Source organism: Sorex fumeus, unplaced genomic scaffold (genome assembly GCF_029834395.1).
Source record: "Sorex fumeus unplaced genomic scaffold, SorFum_2.1 ptg000125l, whole genome shotgun sequence".
Classification (NCBI taxonomy): domain Eukaryota; kingdom Metazoa; phylum Chordata; class Mammalia; order Eulipotyphla; family Soricidae; genus Sorex; species Sorex fumeus.
The window spans coordinates 666771-691665 of record NW_026606182.1 but is presented as its reverse complement, the minus strand read 5'-3'; the positions used below and the strand labels follow the sequence as shown (position 1 = coordinate 691665).

The 24895-nt window shown below is 45.2% G+C and overlaps 1 protein-coding gene across 11 annotated transcripts in view; it reads left to right on the top strand.

Moving 5' to 3' along the window:
* Positions 1-4345: 4345 nt before the first annotated feature.
* The window catches only part of RBFOX2 (RNA binding fox-1 homolog 2), a 204899-nt gene continuing 184349 nt past the window's right edge, over positions 4346-24895 (top strand). Inside the window, exons 1-2 of one of the 11 annotated variants that reach the window (XM_056137416.1) lie at positions 4346-4473; positions 22669-22719. In XM_056137416.1, coding sequence (XP_055993391.1) covers positions 4432-4473; positions 22669-22719 — 93 coding nt within the window. In that variant the 5' untranslated portion in view covers positions 4346-4431. The remainder of the gene's footprint in view (positions 4474-22668; positions 22720-24895) is intronic. The other 10 variants (XM_056137418.1, XM_056137427.1, XM_056137415.1 and 7 more) reach the window with 10 other exon arrangements.

The following is a 24895-nucleotide window of genomic DNA, read 5'->3' as shown; positions in this document are numbered from 1 at the left end:
TAATATTCATTTATTAGGTTAGTGATTGCCTCTTGCCTGTCACTTTCATTTTGTATATTGTACCTAACAGAGAGTTGGGAACATGAGGCCTGCGGGGTGATTTAATTTAGGATGATTTCACTTTAAATCATAGGTTGCTTGACTTGGTCGGTCTATTTAGTGGGGGAAAATTCACTCGTGCATTTTCTACAAAACACAGAGTACGTCTTTGGAATTTAAAAATCGTACATTTTAAGTGCCGCTCTATTAAAAGTTGTCGAACAAATTATAGAAGAATATCTTTATGATTTTGAGACAGGGCAGAACTACTAACTTCAGAAGTAAACAAAGGAAACCAGGGGCTGGAGCAATAGCACAGCGGGTAGGGCGTTTGCCTTGCATGCAGCCGACCCGGGTTTGATTCCCAGCATCCCATATGGCCCCCTGAGCACCGCCAGGGGTGACTCCTGAGTGCAGAACCAGGAGTAACCCCTGTGCATGGCCAGGTGTGACCCAAAAAAAAAAAAGACCACATTAAAATAAAGAATATCTGTAACCAAAAGATACCAGTTAGAAAGGAAAAAGACAAACTACAGGCTAAAAGATATGGACAGCATGGGTGTCTGCTTGGTACCCAGTTTAAGTAACTCCAACAAATCAACATATAAAAGAAATTCCTAATAATCAGTCTGGTGAACAACTCAATTAAAAAAAAAAACGGTCAAAAGCGTTTAAATTGGTAGCTTCACTGCAGATATCCAAATGCCCCCAAAGTGGTTAGCATCACTAATTATTAGAGTCGTTAACATTAATCGTCACAGAATTCCACCAGATTAACCGTAGAAGGACAGACATGGCAAAGGCAGTCGCCGGCATGTCCTTGAAGTCCAGATGGCAGTAAGGAAGAGTAAGGGATCCGATGGGGTCGCCTGGATGTCAAACATGTGACCTTGGCCTCATTAGCATGCGTCTCTAACCAGCTGATTTAATTTGAGTTAAATCCCTAGCGAAATGCTCTGATTCTGTATTTGGAATTTGGAAGTTATAAGTCTTCTGTATAGATCCCCCACCATATTAGGCTTTATGGATTAAAATCAGCAGATATGACTATAGTTGGATATTAGGGCAGTAAGGAAGACTAGACCAGCATTGGCATTACGACAGCGACCGTTTTGTTCATCTCAAATTTTATAAAGTTAAATTCCAGAGTATGGTATCTGAAGGTTCCCCCCCTCCCCCAACACACACACACACCCATTTCACTTAAGCATGTAACTCCTGAAACCAATTTTAATTTAAAAAGATCTGAGGTGGGCTGGAGCGATAGCACAGAGGGTAGGGCGTTTGCCTTGCACGTGGCCGACCCGGGTTTAATTCCCAGCATCCCATATGGTCCCCTGAGCACCGCCAGGAGTGACTCCTGAGTGCAGAGCCAGGAGTAACCCCTGTGCATTGCCAGGTGTGACCCTCCCCTCCCCCCAAAAAATAAAAGCCAAAAATAAAAAGAAGCACAATTAAAAAAAATAAAAAAGATCTGAGGAGGAGAATCATTGTCATGTGTCCCGAGTTTAGAATAGGATTAGAATAATAAATAGGATGAGTGCCTCCTTAGGACCTTGTTGGGAACGCTGAAAACTCTGAATTTTGACCTTCTTGTCAAGTAAGTTACCTGTGCTTAATGGATAACATAAGAAAACAAAAGAAAATCATTTAAAAATGTTTCTTTCCAACTTGAACGGTCTGTAAATGGAAGGTTATGCTTTAGAACCCAAACAGGTCTGGGTTAAAATCTTGACTTCCAAAAGTATTTAATAATGGAGTCCATCAACCATTTAACCCCCTGCATATTTAATTGCATTTAATGGTATTTCTGTGAAAGGAGAGACAGTGGTTCACTTGGTGCAGATCTTTGTTGACAGATTTCCTAACAGTGACTAACATACGTCAAGGTTAGTAGCTGATGTGATGGGCGCTGCTGGAAATGGCTTCAATCCCATTAGAGAATAAGGTGACAACATGTTTGCTTTCAAGAGGGCCCAGGTCGCCTAGAGGGTGGCTCATCAGGTCCTTGGAACCGATGGACCAGGGTGTACCTCGGAAGGGTTTCACGCAAGGAGCCACATGTTAGCCATCTATAAAGTAGGAGGGAAGGAAGCGTGCGTCTCCGAGACAGACCAGTCATCCTGAGCTCCCTCCCTTTCTTCCTGCCTCAATGAGACTTCTTGTTTATTGGCAAAAATGGTGTCCTTCTCTGCTTTCCAAAGCAGTTGTGAAGCTTATTCCAGATACTTCTATATGTCCTCCAGTCAGAAGACACTCTGACTTTGCTAAATGTTCCCAAAATGTTTAAGTTCTATCTGGGTAAATGACTATATATATATATATATATATATATATATTACAATGAGTCATTTCCCTTTTATGCCTTAGTTTTTAGCTTGCAGAGCTGGTGCTCTGGAGCTAAGTCTCTGCCCTACCAATTAAAAACAGAAATTTTCCCGGGTGTGCCTTATTTGAATTCGTTCCCTTTCATTGTCCCAGGCTCCGACCTGCTTGGAGTCTTACTTGGTTACAGTTGATGCTTTGTCCTTTAGAGTCATATAGGACATAGCCAATGGCCTGGTTCATTATTCACCAGATATTGTTCTGAGGAAAACGTAACTTACCTAGAATGAGAAGTGGGTTGCTGAACAGGAAGAGGAAACCCGGTTCCCATTCAGCCACTGATAGGAGAGAGAGAGGGCAGGAGCAATTTCAAAATTAGTGTTGGAACTAAGAAAGACCTCTCATGAGATTCATAATAAGCAGGAGAAAATAAATGATCTAGCCTCTGCCTGTGGCGGGGAAAATTCAAAATAATGGTGGTGGGAAGGTGTCATGGTGGTGGGATTGGAGTGGAAATATTGAATGTCATCAATTAATGCCAACAACCTTATGAAAATAAAATTTAAAAATTAAAAAAAAAAAGAGTGGGGTCTCCTCCAAAATCCAACACTGCTCAAAAGTTGCCTGGCATATCATGTGAGCATAAATGGATTTTACTAGAAGTAGATATCTTTGGGGGTTATGACTTAAGAATTATGCATACTTTATATATTTATGATTGGAAAAGTTGTTTATGATGATTTTCTTTTTGTTTTAGGGCAACACCCAGCAGTGCTCAGGGATTACTCCTGGCTCTGCACTCAGGAATTACTCCTGGTGGGTGGGCTCAGGGAACCACATAGGATGCCGGGGATCAAACCCGGGTCTGCCACGTGTAAGGCAGAATGCCCTCCTCGCTGTACTGCCACCAAGCCCTAGAAGCTCATGTTCTTTGGTGATAAATATATTTCCGTTACTATCATAGGAATTTGACTAACTCTCTTTCTGCCCCTTGATCCTGGGACCTGAACAACTTTACATGAGTTTCATTGGTAATTTGGAAAACATCCCTGGGTGGGACCTGCCTTTGGTGTGAAGGGGCAGGAGGACTTGCTCCACTTGACATCGTAGGTTGGTCCATTCCTGTGCTGGAAAATCAGATCTAGGTTTTGTGGTTCTCTGCTCAGTGAGCTTGGTTAGTTAAGTAAGCAGTCCTCCTTCCTCTCCTCCCCACCTTTCCTCCCCCTCCCCCTCTTCTTCCTCCTCTTCTTCCTCTTCCTCTTCCTCTTCTTCCTCTTCCTCTTCTTCTTCTTCTTCATCTTCCTTGTCGTCCTCCTCCTCTTTCTTCTCCTCCTCCTCCTCCTCATCTTCCTCCCCTTTCTCCTTCTCTTTCTCCTCCTTCTCCTCCTCCCCCCCCTCCTCCTCCTTCTCCTCCTCCTCCTCCTCCTCCTCCTCCTCTTCCTCCTCTTCTAAAATAATAATGATAACATCAGATAACAGATAGCAAGGAGACTGGTCCTCTCAGAGCACAGAGACCGTTTGACTCGTAGGCTTGGGGTGGAGGGAAGCGTCAGCCGTCTGATGCTCAGCCCAGGAAATATCCAACCGTTTCCTACTTTCGTTTTGTTCTCCCCACCCCCACCCCTTTTTTGGGTGGGAGCAGGATGTGAGAATATTCCCTGGGCCAGTGGACAGTGCGTGGCAATGCCCAGCAGATCCTGCCCCTGTCTTTGGGTTAGGGGTCAGAGAGAAGGAAGGTGAAACAGCTGCTCGCTCCGGGGTGTGGGGAGGTGGGGTATGTGAGGAGGGTGGATTGTGGGAAGGAGGACATTTCGCTGTGTTTTCTTAGTCAGAGGATTTTGAATCGCAAGTCGCTAAATTTAGTTCGGGTTCCTGTTGAAAGCATCATTTTTTTTGGGGGGGGGGGAGGGCGGGTGGTGGTGGTGGTGGAGAACGGAAAACCTTTTTGTGTGTCCTGCTCCATGAAGCCAATCGGGAAGCAGGAGGAGGTGAGGTTGCCATGGAGATGGTAGCTGTGTGCAAGGGGAGAGCAGCAGGGTTTAGAATTCCAGGAAGGAAGAGAGAGTGATGTCATCAGATTCCATGGACCAGCCCAGGAACCCCTGTGAGGTTGGCGGGGAGTTGGGTGTGCGTGGGGGGTGGTGGAGTGGGAGTTGGTACAGGGGCACTGTGGCTTCAGTGAGGTGTCGGGGGGTCCAGTGCAAGCAGAGAGGTTGGTTCTGTGGAACTGCGCTCATCTGCGTTGATGCCTGTTTTCGGAGGAGCTGTAAATCATTCTGAATTTGCAGAATATTTTCTGTTACAAAAGAGAGACGGGTTCTGTTGAGAAAGGAGTTAGTCTAGGTGTAGAAATACAATACCTTTTAATAGTTCTGTTCCCAGAATAATCGTGTGCCTTTCTCCCTCGTGGTGAGGGCATTTCTGCACATATTGCGAATATGTTGTTGCCTTTGTATGATGCCTTTTGTGGTGCTGCATGCAGTTAAATGCTTCGTGAATGCCTGGTTATTGTATTTCTTTTCCGACAGATGGGTGTTTTTTTTTTTATAAAGAAAATGTTTTTTTTTTTAATTCTGAATGAAACTAGAGCATTTGTTTTTGCCGCAGAAGGGAAACTGCATGCTTTCATATAGTCATTGTGACCGTATGTATATATGCACGTTCTTGTCCAGTGAAGGGTAAATGTGTTTTGGTATAGCTGAGAGGCTGAATGTTTTTCGAAACAAATGGAGCAGAGTCTGTGGATTCAGATGAGCACTGCCCTTCAGAACAGTCACGTTGGCTCTGGTGATGCAGCCATTGCGCAAAACATGAAGTCTCATTGGGAATCGGCATCGGAGAAGAGGGATGAGGAAAACGTTTTCAATTCCTAATACCAGATTTTTTAAATTCTCCAGAAACTGCTGGATCTGGCGCCAGGCAGGTTCCTTTGCATTTACTTTTCCTGGTTTCGAATTGTCCCCAAAAAACAAATAAACAACAACAACAACAGAAAACTGAAACAAATCTATATTCCAATGAGCTTTTTCTCCTGGGGTTACAGATATTTCAAGTCCCAGGTTTTGATGCTGCAGCATCACCACGCTCATAGCAGGAGCTCTTAGATCACGTCGTCTTGCAGTGCCCGGGTTCTGTGTGATGGCAGTTCCTGGGAAATAGGGACATCGCCTTGGCAGGGTGGCATCTTCTGCAGTGACCCATTCTGGATTTTATTTGTTCAAGTGTGTGTCTGTTGCGATCAGTGACGTGACGGAGAGTGGCTCTTTGTGGCCTTTGAAAGCACGGCCTCTTTGGAATCAGAGCGGCTCAAGTTCGAACCCCCTGTCCTGCTAATCGTGAGCCGACCTTGGGCAGGGAACAGGACCTTGGTTTTTCTCCCGTGCAAAGTGGGCATGACAGTGCTGTAAGTACCGACCTTCCGGTATGCTGCTGTGGGCAGTGAAGTTACTAGGTAAGACAGCAGGAGACGTTTGGGGTGTTGCTCGGTCAGCGCTTGCCTTGGTCATGGTCACCTGTTTCTTGGCATTATAGAATTTCGTGGTAGAAAAGCACTCACACTGCTGAATGTCAGGGAGGGCGGGCCTCAGAGCCTGCACTTTGGCTTTCTGTTTGGGGAGGGCATCTGAGCTGCTTTCTGGAAGTGGAGGTGTGTGGTCTGGTCAGATGCTGCTGCTGAGACCCACTGCAGCTCAGGGGGCCTTAAAGAACCCCTCCCATTGGTGCTTGGGGTGGAGGCCTGAGGTTCAGGGGTCTAAATCAGAGCCCTTCCTGACCCCCAATCAGTAGCTTTGGAATGATTCCCAGATGATTTTGAGGATCAGCCATCGTTTGGCCACTCTTTTTTTTTTTTTTTTTTTGCTTTTTGGGTCATACCCAGCGATGCACAGGGGTTACTGCTGGGTCATGCACCCAGGAATGACTCCTGGCGGTGCTCGGGGGACCTTATGGGATGCTGGGAATCGAACCCGGGTTGATTGTGTGCAAGGTCAACGCCCTACCCGCTGTGCTATTGCTCCAGCTCCCGTTTGGCCACTCTTGGGCCTAGTCGATTTGGAGTATGTCCTAAGCACCGGGAGCTCTATCATCTCCTGGGAGCACGTTGGAAATGCTGAGTCCCAGGCACCACCCCCCCCAACCCCGAGCTGACTGAGTCGGACTCTGCATTTCTACCAAGACGCCCTGCCCTGTGTGCCCTGGGATGGAAGGAACACTGCCCCTCCTCTACCATCGAGGCTGGGGGATGAGGGGGTGGGGTGGGGGGTGGGAACTCTAGGCTCAAGGTGAATTCATTCTCAGAGTCACGCCCTTTGCCGGAAGAGAGGCAGACTGGCTCCACCAGCATGGGAATGAGAAAGCTTAGCTGCCCCACTGCTTGGCCTCGGCGTGAGTCTTTCCTGGGCTCAGTGAACGGGGCACTGTGTGATGGAAAGAGCAGAGGCATGACTGCAGCTTGGGCCCTCCCGTGACCTCCGGGCGTGTTTGGGGTGGCCAAGTCGCGTGACCTCTCAGAGCCTTCGTCTCCGTACCCCCCCACCCCCCTGCCCCCAGCACCTCCAACCCCCAGAAGAGAATCCGTGTGCTTGGACCAGGAAATAAGGTGTTTAAAGTACTTGGTCCATGGCAGTGCCTGCGCCTTTGACACAGTAGCTTGGAGAGTAGTTCTGGCCCCTCCCTGGGGGCTCCCTGTGAGCCCCAGGATGGTTCCGTTTGGCTCCTTTTTGTCTCAGGCCTCCCACCCACCTAATTAGCTGTACTACAGAAAACTGTAGGGATAGCTCTCTTTGCAACCTTGTCCCCCCCCCCCCCCCCAAAAAGTGTCTTTTTGCTCAGTGGAAACTGTTAACTGGGAGGATGGAATATGAAATAGGCTGGTACAGATGTCAAGGTCTAGTGACATCTGTGTGAGGAAACTGCTATGTGAATTCTTAATTGCTGACTATATGGGTTTTTTTTTTTTTTTTTTTTTTTTTTTTTTTGCTTTTTGGGTCACACCTGGTGATGCACAGGGGTTACTCCTGACTCTGCACTCAGGAGTTACTCCTGGCAGAGCACAGGGGACCATATAGGATGCTGGGAATCGAACCCGGGTTGGCCACGAGCAAGGCAAACCCCCTCCCCGCTGTGCTATCTCTCCAGCCCCTGACCATATGTTTCAACATTAAGTTTGTGTGTGTTGAAAAAAAAAAATCAGTGTTAAAAAAGAAAGGGAGTGTTCAAAGGGTTCACGAGAAGTCTTTTGGATTAGCTCTAAGAATTAGCAGTTATCAAAAGATCATTCTCTATTGATAAGTAATGAGCATTATTTTTTTTTTTTCTGACCAGTAAATTAATTCAATAAAGGAAGTTCAGGGACTTGCTCTGGGGATACCACAAGTAGATAGCGGAGAATTTAGGTCAGAGGATTAGCAGTTAGAGCCAGTAGGACGTTAGAGCAGGAGCAGGAAGTAGAAATGTCCTTTTCACTCAGTGGTCCAACTCTTAGGGGATAGAGGGATAAGGCAGAAGTGATGAACTCAAGGCTTGTGATAAAAATTACTCCCTTAATAGCTACCCTCTCCAGGGCAGGTGTGATCTTGGGTGCTTTGTGTACATTCTGTGTAATCTGAACATGCCTACAAGGTGTAGGCATAGTGACATATTTTTTATAAATTAGAATGATTGAGTAACTTGTTCTGTGTCTCTTTATTAATAAGCAACAGGTCTGGTGTGACATAGTACAAGTGATGAGAACAGACTAAGAACAAAACTTAGATAGCTATGATACACCAGTTAAAGTAGAATTTAGTCTTCACTGACCTTTTGGTGGAAATGTTAATTAAGTCTGTGATATTCAATATGTTGACCTCGCTCAGATTATTTTAACATAGCAGAATGATTTTTGTGATAAAGTTCCTTTATACTCAGGGTAATTTTTTTAAAAAATTTTAATGCCAAAGCTTGTGATGTCTTTAGTTCAGCGAAACTCCATTTTGAATCAAATATGACACCACAAACTAATTTGTTGGTGGTTATCAGTTGGCATACTTACTCATAATAAGTATCCACATAATCACGTCTATTATTCCATTCTGTTCCAAATGCAGATAATTACCGATGATTACACGAAGTGAATTTCATATTGTTTGATAGCTTTCTAAGATATAGCTGAAAGAACACCAGACATGCAAATAGAAGATGGGTTCCCTGCCCAGTTTTATTTATTACCTATGAGACCTTGGACCTATCACGTAACGCTGGAGAGACTGAATCTCGGTTTTCCTTCTCCATCGGAAAGCGCTAATGCTACCTGAAGAGTTAGGGGGGAGTGTTATGAGCGGGAGGCTATATTTGGCGCTGATTTCCGCCTCTCCCTTTTCTCTGTAACCACCGGAAGACGTTTGAAACCCTTGTGGTACTTTGGCTTTCTTATCTGTGAGGTTGATCTCTGTGTGTTCATCGCTAGAAGTCGCAGTGTGGAGATGCACGGCAGAGTGCAGGTAGGCGGGCTGGATTAGACTGAGGTCATTTTTGATCCCTTCAAAATCCGCGGCACTGTAGTGCCTATGTTTTGTATGGGTGTAGTGTTAAGTGTGCAGTAGGCATGAGTTTTTACTACTGTTCTTGAGCAGTGCTCTCTCATCAGGGATCAGCCACCGTGCACAGCACTCTGCGTGTATTACCACACCGAATCCTCCCGTAACCCTGGGAGAGAGGTAATGTTCTTATTTAGAAGACGAAGAATTTAAGACTCAGCAGTGATGGTAACATCCCGTTGTCATCTGAGTTAGTGTCAGTGATAAAAATCATTGTGATCCCATTGACTGTACCCAGTCTCTGTATCTCTGGAGGAAATTCCTTATGCCATGTTCAAATTACAAAGTGAAAGTGTTGTGGGCTTGTTCTATCGCCAGCAAATTGTTTCTTAGACCCATTATGCATTAATCAAATTTCGGTTAAAATATTTGGGGAGAGTTTTGGATATATTTAGTATCATAGCGGGGTGGGCCATCTACTAAGACGGGTAAGATACGGTTTACAATTTGTGGTTTTTTTGGTGGGGCTCAGGGAACTGTAGGGAGTGAGGGGGATCAAACCCTCCATCTACCACATGCAAGGCAAGTGCCTTGCCCACTGTCCTTTCTCTCTGGCCATGTTATCTGTGTGATTCAAAGTCCTAACAAATGATCCTACTAGCTGAGGCACTTAGTTATTTCCTTCTTTGAAAAAGCTTTGGTGTAGGTCTAAATAAGATGATTCCGAAGGCATGACCCATGGACTCCTCGAGGTAGTTTAGCATCTTCTTTTTTTTTTTTTTTTTCCCTTTTTGGGTCACACTCAAGCACTCAGGAATTACTCCTGGCGGTGCTCGGGGGACCCTATGGGATGCTGGGAATCAAACCCAGGTCGGCTGTGTGCAAGGTAAATGCCCTCCCCGCTGTGCTATTTATTGCTCCAGCCCCAGTTAGCACCTTTTTAAGGAGTCTTCAAGGTCAAAGCTATTTTCCTAAGAACACAAGATGCTGTTTGCCTTTTGCAAATAACGGAATAAGCCGTGGTGGGTCAAACTGCCGACACCCAGCACAGTTCAGGTTGCTGGCCCCGGCTGACACCAGCCACCATCGTGTGATGGCACACGTGCAGTTAGTTAGTGGAGGGGCGGGAAAGCCAGTGTCACTTCACAGTGTCCTTGACGAAGCAGCAAGAATTATGACCGCGATTAACTCTTCGCCCCGATCACAGCATCTCTTTAGGCTTCTGTGTGACAAGATGAGTGACACACCTAAAAGCATGCTGAGCGTGATGGTTTATCCCAGGGGGAAAAGCTCTCGTGCTTGAGTCGCTCACTAAATAGCGACATTTCCCGCTGGACACCATTTTTACTTGAAAAACCCCGACAGATTATGGGTTTTTTATTTTTCTTTCTGCCTTTTGGGTCACACCCAGCGATGCTCAGAGGTTACTCCTGGCTCTGCACTCAGGAATTACTCCTGGCAGTGCTCAGTGGACCAAATGGGATGGTGGGAATCAAACCCTGGTCGGCCGCGTGCAAGACAAACACCCTACCTGCTGTGCTGTCTATCCTCCAGCCCCAGATTATGGTTTCATAACCTTGGGGAAATGCATGAGGTCTTAGCACATCATTTTATACTTATCTATTTCAAAGGGGGAAAATGACATTATTTGTCACGTTATAGAATTTGAGCTTGCTTGCTTGCTTGCTTGCTTGCTTGCTTGCTTGCTTGCTTGCTTGCTTTCTTTCTTTCTTTCTTTCTTTCTTTCTTTCTTTCTTTCTTTCTTTCTTTCTTTCTTTCTGGGTCATACCGGCAATGCGCAGGGGTCACTCCAGGTTCATGCACTCAGGAATCACTCTTGGTGGTACTCGGGGAACCATATGGGATGCTGGGAATCGAACTTGGGTCGGCCGCATGCAAGGCAAACGCCCTACCCGCTGTGCTATTGCTCCAGCCCCAGAATTTGAGCTTTCAAGCAGAAATGAACATTTTGGGGAAGCTTGTACCCTGGCCAAGGGAGCCAGTCTCAGCACTTTGGGTGGTGTTCTGGTTTATTTTATTTTTTATTTTTTTTTTGAGCCTCTCCTGGTCGTGCTCAGGGGACCGTCTGCAGTTTCTGGATTCAGGTTGGCGTGGCTGCAGCTAGTGCTTTAAGCTTGGTGACTGTCTCCCCCCACATCTCCTCGGCACCTTTTTTGTTGCGTTTTCAAAATGAGATTCATAAGTGATGTTGCAGAATGTGAATTTTCTATATTATAGAATGAAATGTGTCAATATTTAGATGATCGTAAAGATAATGCATACTGAAAAATGTTTTTTTCCCCGTCCCCCAAATTAACCTTTCTAAGTGCTCAGTTGATGGCATTTAGTATCTTCACAGTTGGATAACCACCGCTCCTATTTAGTTCCAAACATGTTCATCACTCCCCAAAGAATTGCAGATCCCTTAAGCAGTTTCCTTTGATTCCTCTTTCCTCCAGTTCCCCTGACAACCGGCAACCTGCTTTTAGGTCAATGAAATTCATATAAATTGAATTACACAATATGTCACTCTTTAATGTCTGACTTCACTTAGCACAATGTTTTCAAGGTTCACCCATGTTATAGCATGTGAGTACTTTTGTTTCTTTTTATAGGCAGACTATATATATATATATATATTTGTATATATAACCACTTTATTCATTCTTTGTTGGACATTTGTGTTGTTTCTTACTTTCAGCTGTTATGCTGCTGTGTGCTTATGTGTACAAGTATTTGTCAGAGTATCTGTTATTTGGGAGATTATACCTAGGAGTGGAATTACTCAGCCATACGGTATTTCTTTATTTAAATTTTTGAGGAACAGCCAAACTGTTTTCTCCTGCAGCCATACCATTTTGTATACCCCCACCAGCAATGCATAAGCCTCAGTCAATTTATTTTTAATGAGCAACATAATAAAATGGGAACAGCAAGGAGAAAATATGTGTGGCCTTTGAGTTTATTAGAGTTTTATATTTCAGATTTTGCCGGATGGACTTATTAAATATTTAGCATAACTTCAGCACCAAGAATGAAATTTAGCTCAGGGAAATGTATCCATTTTAAGTGGCAAACAGACTCGAAAATAGGATGAGAGAAGTGCAGGAAGGGGAATTTAAATAGACTAACTAGTGTTCCTTAAGGGCTTTGAAGGCCTGAGTCACGAACTTTGTGTCATCCACAGTTAATAACATGCTTGGGATGTCGTAAGTTCTCTTGGGGGATCCGAGACTCCGTCGTAAGTTCTGTTGGGGGGATCTGAGACTAGACCGTGTTTCACTGAGTTACAGAATTCAGTATAACCATCCCCAAGGCCAGGCTTTCTAACAGGGAAAGAATGATGGAGCAGAATCCAACAAAAGAAAAAGTCGTGGCATGGACTTCAAAGGAAGCCAGACTGAAAACTAACTCCCAAGCCTTCTCCTCCTGTGGTCAAAGGGGGTGTGCTGGCCTCCCCTCCAGCACTGAGTGGTGACAGTGTTGTCACCCAGGGAAACTCATTAGAGAGTGAGTGGAGATTGTCTCTTGGGCTAGGGGCCTGGGGGTGGGAAGGCTGCCTCTCCCTGGCGCTGAGCAAGATTGCAAGTGCCCAGAAGGGACATCGGCAGGAAGAGAGCCAGTAGAAATAATCTAATCATCCTCAAAAGCAACACCCAGGCGAGGGACCGTTGGATCCTTAATTTCTTCCTCCGTATATACAGAGTGACTCGAAAGGGAACAAATACCCTGAACAAGAAGCACTAAAAACTATAACATTCTTAGAAAGGATCATAGGAGTAACTCTTCATGGTTTGGGATTTGGTCCTGGGTGTTATATCAGAAGCAGATAAAACAGAGTAAAAAATAAATGAAGAGCAAGTTGAATGGAATGAAATTAAGAAATCTTATGCGCCAAAAGATACTACTAACAGAGAGTGGAAAGGCAACACACGAATGAGAGAAAATAGCAACAAGTGATGTATGTGGATAAGCGATTGATATTCCAAATATAGAAAGACATCCCAGGCCAGAGAGATGACGCAGGGGGCTGGAATGTCGCCTTCGCAAGTAGAAGTCCCTTGTTCTCTCCCTGGCCTGCATGGTCCCCCAAGCACCCAGCTACTGTGGGTAGGTCCAAAACAAGATAAGGAAATACTGCTACCACACGCAACACTAAACAAAAGGGAAAATAAGTAGACATTTCTCTGGAGAGGCTATATAGCTGGCCAGTAAGTATATGAAGAAAATTTTCCAGGATCACAAGTCAGAGGGAAAATACAAATTAAGACTGCAAAGTGGTAATCATTCAGAACCAGTAGAAGGGCTGTTGTGAAAAAAAAAAAACACCCCAGAAAATACCAAGTATTGACAAAATAGAGAGAAATGGATGCCTCATTGGTCGGAATGAATATAGTAGGAATACAGCGGCAGGAAAAAAGGAATTCCTCAAAAGGTTAAACAGAGCTACTGATGGTCTAGCAATTGACTTCTGAGTAAATGCCCCGAAGAATTTAGGAACAGAGACCTCAACGGATATTTATACATAAGTATTCATAGCAGCACTGTGTAAATACCCAAAGGTGGAAGCTCCCCAAATATCCATGAACAGATGAATGGGTAAACAGAATTCGGCAATAACTAACAATGGGAGATTATTCAGCTTTTGTAAAGAAGGAAGTTCTGATTTATACTACAGTATGTGGAAGCCCTGGCGAACTAAAGCCAGTTACCGAAAGATAAATAACATACGATTCCACTTATACGAGCTTGCTAGGGTGAGGAAGTAGCAGGAGATGGGAGTGGGTGTGGTGTTTAATGGGAGTTTCACTTGGGTGTGATACAAAAGTTCTGTAGTTGAGTGGTAATGCCAGCCATACAACAACGTCAGTGAACTCTAATGTTATATAGTACTGTGTCGTTGAACGTGGTTGAAATGGTGACTTTGATTTTTTAGGGTGTTAGAATCTTTCACGGGCTGGAGCGATAGCACAGTGGGAAGGGTGTTTGTCTGGCCTGCAGCCGACCCAGGTTCGATTCCTCCGTCCGTCTCAGAGAGCCCCGCAAGCTACCGAGAGTATCCCCCCTGCACGGCAGAGCCTGGCAAGCTAACCGTGACATATTCGATATGCCAAACACAGTAGCAAGTCTCACAGTGGAGACGTTACCGGTGCCTGCTTAAGCAAATTGATGAACGATGGGAGGACAGTGCTGACAGTGTTAGAATCTTCTACAGGAATAAATGGAACCACTGGAAAATATCTGTAGTAGTACCTCAAACCTTAGTGCTCGGAGGGGTAGATTTATCACGTGTCTTATTTGTGTATTTCAACAAATAAAATGTATTGTCGTGAGTAGAATTTTTAATTTAGAAAAAATAACATTGGATTTGAAAGTGATGTTGTAAAGAACTTGGGAGGTTGGTCAAGAATCCGTGAAAGAAGAGGGGACACGTGAGAGCCTGTGTCGAAAGGGAAAAGTTGGCTTTGGTCACCTTCGGGTTAACCCTGTCCCCTCTTGCGCTCCCTGAGCTCAGGAATCCCTGTAACCGCTGCAGCCCTCTGGGAGGCTGGAAATTGATTTCAGGACAGATTTGTCTGTCAGTTCTAAGGAGATGACATTAAAGAACACTGCAGTTCGACTCTATGCAAGTGTGCCATTTTGTGTCACACAGAGTTTCTCACCCGTCATTTGCAGCCGACAGACTCGAGGACGGGGATGTCATTCTTGTGGCGCTTCTCTCGTACGTTAAATACCATGACAGGTCAGCGGCACCTGAATTATTTAATCATCAGAATTCACGCGGCAAAGATGATCTGGTATAGCTTTCAGCAAACTGGGGTTTAGAGTGATGAAGTAATTTAGATGACCAGAGTTAACATCATTCAAAAAATATCGGAGCCAGTGCTGGAAGCTCATCTCCGACTCCCGAGGACAGTGCTCCCCGCTGTCTCAGGAAAGGATCTCGTATATCTAAGAGCAGTTGGCCGAATCCGAGGCCCGTGTATCCTTCCTGATCGAGGCCCGGAGACCTCTAGCTTCTAGGTCGCTCAAGTCTGCCTACTTGGGTGACTACATCGAGGGCATCTGTTTCCTCGTCTATCAGGAGAAGGACTTCGATTGGTTATCACCGGGAAACCTGTAGCTTACTGAAAGGAGGAAATTTTAGTACATTCCAAAGGTGGCCTGTCAGAGCTCAATAAATTCCAGCCGAAGATTTTTTAACACAAAACATATTGCTTTATACTAGGACATTTTTTAACTTCAAAAAGAAGACTGGGGTGGGAGTGGTGGGTGTGATAAAGAACTTTTATTAGCTGTCTTGATGGGGACGTGGAATGAATTTTATTTTATTTTACTGGAGCACTTGGGCTTAGGAGTTTACCACTGACTTCCTGTGTTGGAGCCACGCTTTTGAATACGACCAAACCCATCTCTCTTTGTTACTTCCAGGTGCTTTGGATCCTGGATGATCTGAAAGAGAGTGATGGCCTGTGATTGCTCCACAGTGTCTGTTCCCGAGCTGGTTTTTGCATGTAATAAATGGGGTAGGGAACATAGGCCTATTCTCAATCCCCGTGGTGGTCTCTCCCATGTCCCAGTTTAAAAATAGGCATCAAGTTTTCACCTTGAAAATTGGTCACTAAGGGCACAGGAGAGAGTGTGTGTGTGGTCGGGGAGGCAGAAAGTCTGTAGAGTTGGAATCGTGGGTACCACATGGGTACCACAGACTAATCTCCCCATCCCCCAAGCACAGCCAGGGGTCGCTGGAGCGTGCTCCCCACCAAATAAATAAATACGTGTGACTTTGGATGGAAAAGAAGGCAGTGACATATTTCAGACACCTTGATTTGCTTTCTTGCCCTACCCAATGTGGTCAAAAGCATTCTTTCCTTCCAATCTTTTATGTGTTCCATTCTTGTATGTGTGTGAGGTGATAAGGAAGTTCATTTTCGGTTGGGCAGTAAGTCCAAGGAAAACGTGGGCTTGTTCCGATGCCCGAGTTTCGTTAGTAGAAGACCACCTTGTTTCTTTCTTCTCTCTGTTTCCCTGTCCCCAGGCTGCGTGGTAGCAGGAATTTATTCTGCGTCGTTCTCAGTGTTTTGATTTGCCTTTCATCTTGTGAAAATGGTTTGGAGTGGGGCTGGAGCGATAGCACAGCGGGTAGGGCGTTTGCCTGGCACATGGCTGACCCGGGTTCGATTCCCAGTATCCCATATGGTCCCCTGAACACCGCCGAGAGTAACTCCTGAGTGCAGAGCCAGGAGTAACCCCTGAGCTTCGCCGAGGGTGATCCAAAAAAAAAAAAAATGGTTTTGCGTTTGCTTGGCACCGATGGGAAAAGCCAGGGGGCTTGGATATTTTTTTTTAATTGCCTAGTGAAACTTCGTTGTGTGTGCCCAAGTCTCTCCACACTGCTCCTAGATAATCGTCATCAGTGAGGGAAACCAGGAGGAAGGAGATTCTGAACTCAGATCTCCAGTTCAAGAGCTGAAAGCCGGCGAGGTTGGCTGGCACCAACATTAGTGTCCTACTGACCACTGTGTAGATTTTAGGGCTAGTATAGCTTTTCCTTCTGTGCTGAAAGCAGGACTTTTTATTTTTTTTCATCTTGAGTCAAGTTGTGCAATCAGCAATCTTTACACTGTCTTTCAAGATGACTGAAGGAAACTGCATTTTTGTTTGACTCTCAGGTGCAGTGCTGGTTATTCCAATTTGGTATGGGAGAGTAGAGTCCCCCCTGGGGGAGTCCAGGAGGTAACACGCTCTCCGGCACCTCAGATGGTCCTCAGGTCCCGCCACAAGTGACGTCTGCACGTAGAGCCAGGAGCAAGCTTTGCCCTCCATCTGGGGTCGCCCCCAAATATAAATAAATGTGTATATTTGAGATGGGCAGGTAGAACAGCCAGTCTTTCAGAAGTGATATTGATAATTTTAGAGTGCATTTAGGAAAGTGACTTTAGGAAGCCCTGGATCTTTTTAAAGTCCCATAAAGTCCATATCCGTTTGTACTACTGCTCAAGGTCTCGTCCTCTCGCCAGAGGTCAGAGGTTATTCCCCACCCTCACCGCTTAAAAATAGCTCCTGGAGCCCTGCAGTTCTTTTTATAGTCCTTAGTTCTGGGATCAGTCACTGCATCTTTCGATTATTGTGTCTCTGAGCACCTCAAGGACAAGGACGCCAACCCTGTGCTTGTCATGAGGCAATTATTTAATCTATTCTTATTTAATAAATGAAGGATTCTTCTGCTTATAACTGGAGTTTTCAAAGATTGGCCTAGAGGGGAGCTCCTGCACTGCACCATCCTAAGAATACAGAAGTCAGATGTTTTCCTCTCTGTGTTTTGTTCTCTGAGGTCACTGTCCATATACCGCCTTTCACAGTTACTTCTGTCGTACCTTTGACGTTGTAAATGAAGATTTTGTGGCTGCTATTTTTCTTATATAGATTTTTTTTTATTTTTGACTGGCCTCCCCGCCTCGACATGCAGTTCCTTAGTTTTGCATTCTTTCTTTTTTAGACCAGTAACTGTTTAGAGGTGAGTAGCTGCAACAGTGTTTTCCGCTGTGTGATTTAACTCATCTGATATCTAGCCTCAAAGCTGATCTTATTCCATCGTTGCATTATATTATCAGTTGTTATTTTCATAACTGTTTAAAAAAATCACATTTATATGTCTTTAGACAATCATAATCTGTAATTTTTTTCCGCTAAGTTATGAAGTAGAAAGTACTAAGTTAAGACTCAAGTCTGGGGCCAGAGTGATAGTACAGCAGGTAGGGTGTTTGCCTTGCACACACAGCCGACCCGGGTTCAATCCCCGGCATCCCATATAGTCCCCCACGCACCGCCAGGAATAATTCCTGAGTGCAGAGCCAGGAGCAACCACTGAGCATTGCTGGGTTTGACCCCCCCCACCCAAAAAAAAAAGATAAAGAAAAAGACTCAAGTCTGAAGGAAGCTCAGCTTCACCACTAGCTCTTTGACTGTGCTGGAGCAGATCACTTCATGCACTTGGAATGCAGTTTTGTCATTTGTCAAATAAGGTTAAAGAAACCTGGGGTGTGGGTGAGGGGTTAGCTCACAGGGACGGGGGCGAGCCTTGCCTGTGTATGGAGACCCTCTGGCTCTGTGTGGCCGCCCACTGTGGCTGGGTGTAGCCCTCTCCAGTGACGCCAGCACCCTGGCCTGACTACTGACCCTCGGGCCCACACAGTACCTCTGGGCGAGGACCCTGATCCCGAACTGCACTGCAGAAAAGGGACAAAAACCAGTGTTTTGCATTCTGAGACTTAAAAGCACCTATATGAGGGCGTTTTTTTTGTAAGTTACAAAACATAACAAAGTTTAGGTGATAATAAACTTTCTTTAATATTCACGTAGTTCAATACCTTTTATTTATTTCAATACATTTTATTTATTTATTTGCTTTTGGGGTCACACCTGGCGATGCAGAGGGGTTCCTCCTGGCTGTGCACTCAGGAATTACTCCTTGTGGTGCTCAGGGGACCATATGGGATGCTGGGAATCGGACCCGGATCAGCCGTGTTGCAAGGCAGCCCGCCCTACCCGCTGTGCTATCGCTCCAGCCCCGTACATTTTATAATATTCAAACCATGCCTTCGATTTTATGTCCCCCTTTTTTTTTTTATTTTTGCTGTTGTTATTTGGGCCACAGTTGACAAGGGTGGAGGGCCCAGACTCTGCACTCAGGGGTCACTGCTTGAAAGGACTCGGGACCGTTTTGGGGTGCCAGGAATCAAACCCGGTCAGCCACATGCAAGGCAGTTACCTTACGTGCTGTCCTATCGCTCTGGCTCCTAGATTTTTGCAGTGTTTTCAAGATTTACCCGTGTCGTATCAATACGTCATTTTACTTTTGATTGTCGACTAATACTTATAGGTTTATCACATTGTTTATTCATTCAGTTGATGAACATTTGAATTATTCATGCGTTTTGGTTATTATGAAATAACGCTGCCATGAACATGTGTATGAACATTAGTGTTATTCACTCATATGGTAATTCTCTTTTTGACATTCTGAGGGACTGCCAAATTGTTTTCTAAAGCAATTTACATGTCTACCAGCAATGTCAAGGATTCCAGCTTCTCCACCCTTATTGACCCTCCTTACTACCTTTTTTTTTTTTTTGCTTTTTGGGTCACACCCGGCGATGCTCAGGGGTTGCTCCTGGCTCTGCACTCAGGAATTACTCCTGGCGGTGCTCAGGGGACCATATGGGATGCTGGGAATCGAACTCAGGTCGGCCGCGTGCAAGGCAGACGCCCTCCCCGCTGTGCTATCACTCCAGCCCCTCCTTACTACCTTTTTATTATAGCCATCCTAGTGGCTCTGAGCTCATTTCTCTTCGTGGGTTTTTTTTTCCTTTCTTTTTTTTTCTTTCTCTTTCTTTTTTCTTTTCTTCTTTTCTCTTCGTGGTTTTGATATGCATTCCCCTAGTGACAGGTCACGTGTAATGTCTTTTTCACTGGCCATTTTGTACATCTCCTCTGGAAAACTTTATGCTCACAGCCTTTGCCTAGTTTTTGATTGAGCTGTCTCTTTGCTTTTGAGTTGTACGGGTTCTTTATATATTCGGAGTTCAGGTCCCTTAACAGACACGTGCTTTGCAAATGTTTTCTCTCATCCTGTGGGTTGTCTCTTCGTGTACTTGGTGGTGTCTTCTCCCTCGCCTCCTTTACTGTTTATTAAGATAATTAACGTATAACATTGTGTAAGATTATGGTGTACGGCGTTGATTAGATAACGCTTCTATATTGCAAAATGATTACCACCAGGGCATTACTGACACCTGCGTCACACACATAATTGCTATCTCTTTTTTTGTGGTGAGAACGTTTAAGATCTACTCTCAGCGGCTTTCAAGTATATAATATAGCATTAATAGCTATAATCAGCACGCTGTATCTCACATCCCTGGCATTGGCAGTGTCCTTTGAAGCCCAGAGTTTTAAGTTCTGTGAGGTCCAAGACACACAGATATTTGTCACTTATGTTTTTGGTATCACATTGAAGAATCTTAATGGCCTAAACGAATGTTATGAAGATTAACTCCTGTGTTCTAAGAGTTTATGGTTTGAGGGCTTGAGAGATATTACAGCGAGCAAATGCCTGCCTTACCTGGGCTCAATCCCTGCCACCCCATACGGTTTCCTGAGCCTACCGTGGAGTAACCCCAGAATACCAGAAGTAAGCCTAAGCACCACTTACCAGGAGGGGTGCCCTCTGGTCCCCCCTCCCCCACCAAATAAGAGTTTTTGTAGAAGGTCTAAGCTAGATCTTCAGTCTTTTACATGTAGTTATCCATTTGTTCCAGTACTGCTTGTTGATACTGTATATACCCCCAGTACCACTTGTTCACTTGATCTCTTGACTTCCCGTTAATCGTTGATTTGCTCGAGCGGGCTCCAGTAACGTCTCCATCTATCCCTGTCACGTGCTAGTGTAGCCCAATGGCATCTGCTCGCTCTAGGAACACGAAGAGCCTCAAACCGATCGTTCACGATCTTGATGAAAAAGTCTGACCATCTGGTAGTTGGGCGGCCACGCGGTCTTTTGATATCCCGTGGAATCCAGTCGGTAACAGCTCTAGTCCAGCGGTCATCTTTAAATCTCATTACGTGACCGGCCCATCTGATTTTTGACACCTTGGCAAATGAGGCAGTGTGTTGCATGTATATAATTTTTCCTTGGAGCACTTTTCAAAAACCAGTTGCTAATAACTGTAGTTTAATTCTGAAAAAAAAAAAATTCTTAGGGGGTGGGGCAGTTTAGGCTACATCCAGCTACTCGGAGGGCTCACTCCTGGCTTTATGCTCATGGATCACTCCTGGCGAGGCTTGGGGGACCACATGCATTGCCAGGGATTAAACCCAGGTCAGCGGCGTGCGAGGCAGGTGTCTCAACCTCTCTGCTACCTCTGTTCCTCCAGAAAGTGTTTATTGCTGAACTCTCATTATTACATTTATTTATATGTCTGAACATTCTGCCATTCTTATGTGATTTTAATCATTGGAGCTTTATAGTCACCGAGGGTCTGAGTCCTTCAGCTTTGTTCTGTCTCACAGTTGTTTTCGCCTGTCCCCTTCTGAAAGGCAGTTGTCTTTGGTGTCCTTTCATGGAGAGACCTGATTTATAAATATCCAAACTAGGAAAGGGAAACTTGGATGGTCTGTGATTAAATCAGTGGCTGAATAGCGGAATGGTTTTATTTCATTTATTACATTTTTTGGGGAATGTTCCTTGTGTGCTAGACACTATGCTAGATCATAGGGAAATCGTAATGAACAATCAAGGGTCTCTGCGGTGATTTTTCTTTTTTCATAATTGATTTTTATTAAAAACACTGTCATTTGCAGAGGGGTTCATTATACAGTCGTTTCCAGCTTGTAGCATTCCAGCCCCACCAGTGTGACCTTCCCTCCCCCAATAACCCCAGTTTCTTTCCCAATCCCAACCGCTCCAGTGATCTTAAGTTGACTTCTGGCTTCCTTGTTTTTGAAAGGAGTGGGTTTTTTGTATTCTCAAGGGTGTGACTGTCATAAAAACAGATCGTGTTATGTAATTAGGAAGAGCGTTTACTCATCCTTTATTGAAGATCGTTAACATTGTTCTCCCTGATGGAATGAGAGTGTGAGGGGGTGGGAGAAGAGTATGAATGACCTCTCGGGTGTTGAACACTTTGAAAATAATACAGAAACATGGCGTGTTTCCATTGGGACCACTGTGCGAACACGCATCTCCTCGCAGTTAAAGTTCCCCTTGAAGACAGGCGCTCTTACCTCACCTGCCGTCACCCAGAGTGTATCAGAAGTATTAGGTATTGGGTGCGTTGTTGGCTGGATGATTGGGTAGGTCAAGTAAGCTGCAAATGAGAGCTTGAGTTTGCCTATTTATCAAGACCCTGCCCTCCAGGACCTTGATTTAATGCTTAAATGCTAACATGAGAGGCTCAGCGTGATATCCCCTTACAGAAGTCAAATTCATTGAATCACAATATAAAAAGCAAGAATGATATAAATAACCTGAATAAGTCACTTGGAGCCCACAGGATGGCATACATAGGGTGGTAGAGGAAGGCTTGAGGAGAGGGAGAATTTTTTGTTTGTTTTTTTGTTTTTGCTTTTTTGGGTCACACCCGGCAATGCTTACGGGTTCCTCCTGGCTCTGCACTCAGGAACTACTCCTGGCGGTGCTCAGGGGACCATATGGGATGCTGGGAATAGAACCCGGGTCGGCCGCGTGCATGGCAAACGCCCTACCCTCTGTGCTATCTCTCCAGCCCCCGAGGTAGAATTTTATAGAACTGAAGGCAAGCAGATTAATCGAGTGGAGGGCTCAGACCCTTGATCTGGAAAACCAGATCAAGAGTTAGTGATGGATTCAGATGACTCTGTCCCTTACTGAGCATTTAGAAATGTTGGCATTCCAGGTCATCTCATGTCTGAGAATGTTATGACTTTTAACCCGGAGCCAAGGCGGCTGAAGTCCCACAGTGAGAAGGTAGCAGTGCTTCTGTTCCAAATCCCGGTCACTCCATGATTAGATGCACTGGGAAGGAAAGAGACTCAGCTGTCCAGGGCGGGCACTCGCGTTCATGTACCATTCTTCGGCAGATGCTGTCCTGTGCCTTGGAGCGCTGGCCGGGAGATGGGTACCCTTAGGGACGTAGACGAGCTTAGAGCAATAGAACGTCGTAGAAACCTGGACAAGAGTTGGGCTGGGTGGTTTTCATTGTTCCTAGCATTTTCTTTCTCTTACAGTTTGATTTTCTTTTCTTTCTCCTAGAACGAGCCTCTGACCCCAGGTTATCATGGATTCCCGGCACGGGACAGCCAGGTCGGTATCTGCAGTTTCTGTATCACACGATGAAGGTACCAGTGGCAGCCACATGCGTCTTTGTAGCATACACAGCACTCACTGAAATTACTTTCTCTGAGAGAAGGTGGACTAGGAGGCGAGTAGGTAGGAGGAGGAGAAGGGTTTCAGCAGGGAATCGACATTTAGAGATACACATTAAATATATCCGCTGGAAAATCAGTTTGAAATTGTCGGTACTGGAAGGGTCAAGACTGAGTAAAGCACATTCATAATTACTTTTTTCTTCTTCTTCTTCTCCAAGCTAAATAATAATTTGGGGGGCAGCACACTTGGCAAATGCTCAGGGTTTATTCCTAGCTCTGCGCTAAGAATCCACTCCTGGTGGTGTTTGAGGGACTATCTGGATGCTGGGGATCGAATCAAGGTCTGCCGCATACAAGACAAATGCCCTCTCAGTTGAACGATGGTTTCAGCCCAATAATAATAATATACATATTTCTATATTAATTATTTTATTGAATCACCATGAGATAGAGGCCAACAAAGCTGTTTATGATTGGGTCTCAGTATTCATTTCATTCATTCATTCATCATCCTGTTATTCGTCGATTGCCTCGAGCAGGCCCCAGTAACGTCTCTTTCATCCTAGCCCTGAGATTATATTCAAGGCTCTTTAGGAGAATGAGACCCATCATTGTTACTGGTATTTGGCATATTTGGTACGCCACGGGGAGTTTGCCAGACTCTGCCCTGTGGGCAGGCTACATTCGATAGTAGCCAGTATTACAATGTTCCAATACCTGTCCCTTCACAAGTGTAATTTCCAAGCACCAATGTCCCTAGTTTCCCTCCCATCCTCCCAAATTATCCCCCACGCCAGCCTGCCTTTATGGCAGGCACATCTCTTGTCTGTCTCTCTTTCTCTTTCTCTTGTTGTAGGCATTGTGGTTTGCAGTACAGATGCTGAAAGGTCATCATGTACATCCCTTTCCCTACTTTCAACACTTAGTTCTTATCCAGAGTGATCATTTCCAACTAATGTTGTCATTGGACCCTCCTCTATCTTAACTATCCTTTCTCCCCCTCCCACCCCCATTCCCATGTGGTAATTTCCAACCATTGACTTGTCCTCTTGGCTTGTTTTCCCTGACCCTGGATATTAGTTTCATATTATTCTTTTAAAGCCTCACATTCTTGATACCGCAAAAGAAATGTTAGCAAGCCTCGGTGCTGTGCTAACCTCCTTATTCACCACCATTTATCCCTTGTCTACACAGAATTTTCGGTGCTTGTGATAACCTGCAACAAGAATTCTCTTTGATGGTTTTAAGCAGGGAAGGTTCTGCTCCAGAGGAAAGTTTCTGCCGCCTTCCTTGTTAGAGAGGGGAGGCTGATGGAGAAAGCCTAGGCCTTAGAGTGGGTTAGCGCAGAACTGCTTCCTGGGAGATTCTTCTGTGCGTTTGGGGTGAGAATATAAGATCCCTTCCTGGTTGTGTGTTGTCCGTTTTGGTCTTGAGTAGCTGGCCCAGAAGCAGAAGTAAGGTCAAACAACAGGTAGGTCGGTCTGAGAAACGTGTGTGGCTCTATGACGTGGGCCCTGAAATCGACCTTCATGTTGCTGCTTGGTAAAACTAACACTCTTCTGGTGGTTTGAGAGGGTCACTTGGAAAGAGAGTTGTCTATAAAGGCCACCATGATTAGGCAGGCCCAAGATATGAGTCATCAGACAGCTCAGTGGAAGGGTTGAGGCTTCCCCTTTCTAGAAGCAGGTTGTGTCTCATCACAGCCCCTGCGGGTGATCATAAAATCTGGGATGTCCCCACATAATAGCCACCTTTTGGGAGCCCAAGTTGTTGTCTGATGGCCTTTGATTTATAATACTGTTAATAGTGTTTCGGGAACTTCAGGGTTTCTGTTGTGACACCCGACCCTCCAGGAGCAAAAGTACAGCGGGGAGTGCTTTTGGCTTGCACACGGGCAACCCAGGTTCAATCTCCAGCATCCCAAATGGTCCCCCAAGCATCACCAGGAGTGATTCCTGAGCACAGAGCCAGGAAGAACTCCTGAGCATTGCTGGGTGTGGCCCAAAAAGCCAAAAAAAAAAAAAATCAGTGTCTCGCACCACTGTCACTATGTCCCCTCTCCCCTTACCCCTTCCCTGCCTTTGTAAAACTCCGTTCTGTTGGCAGACTCA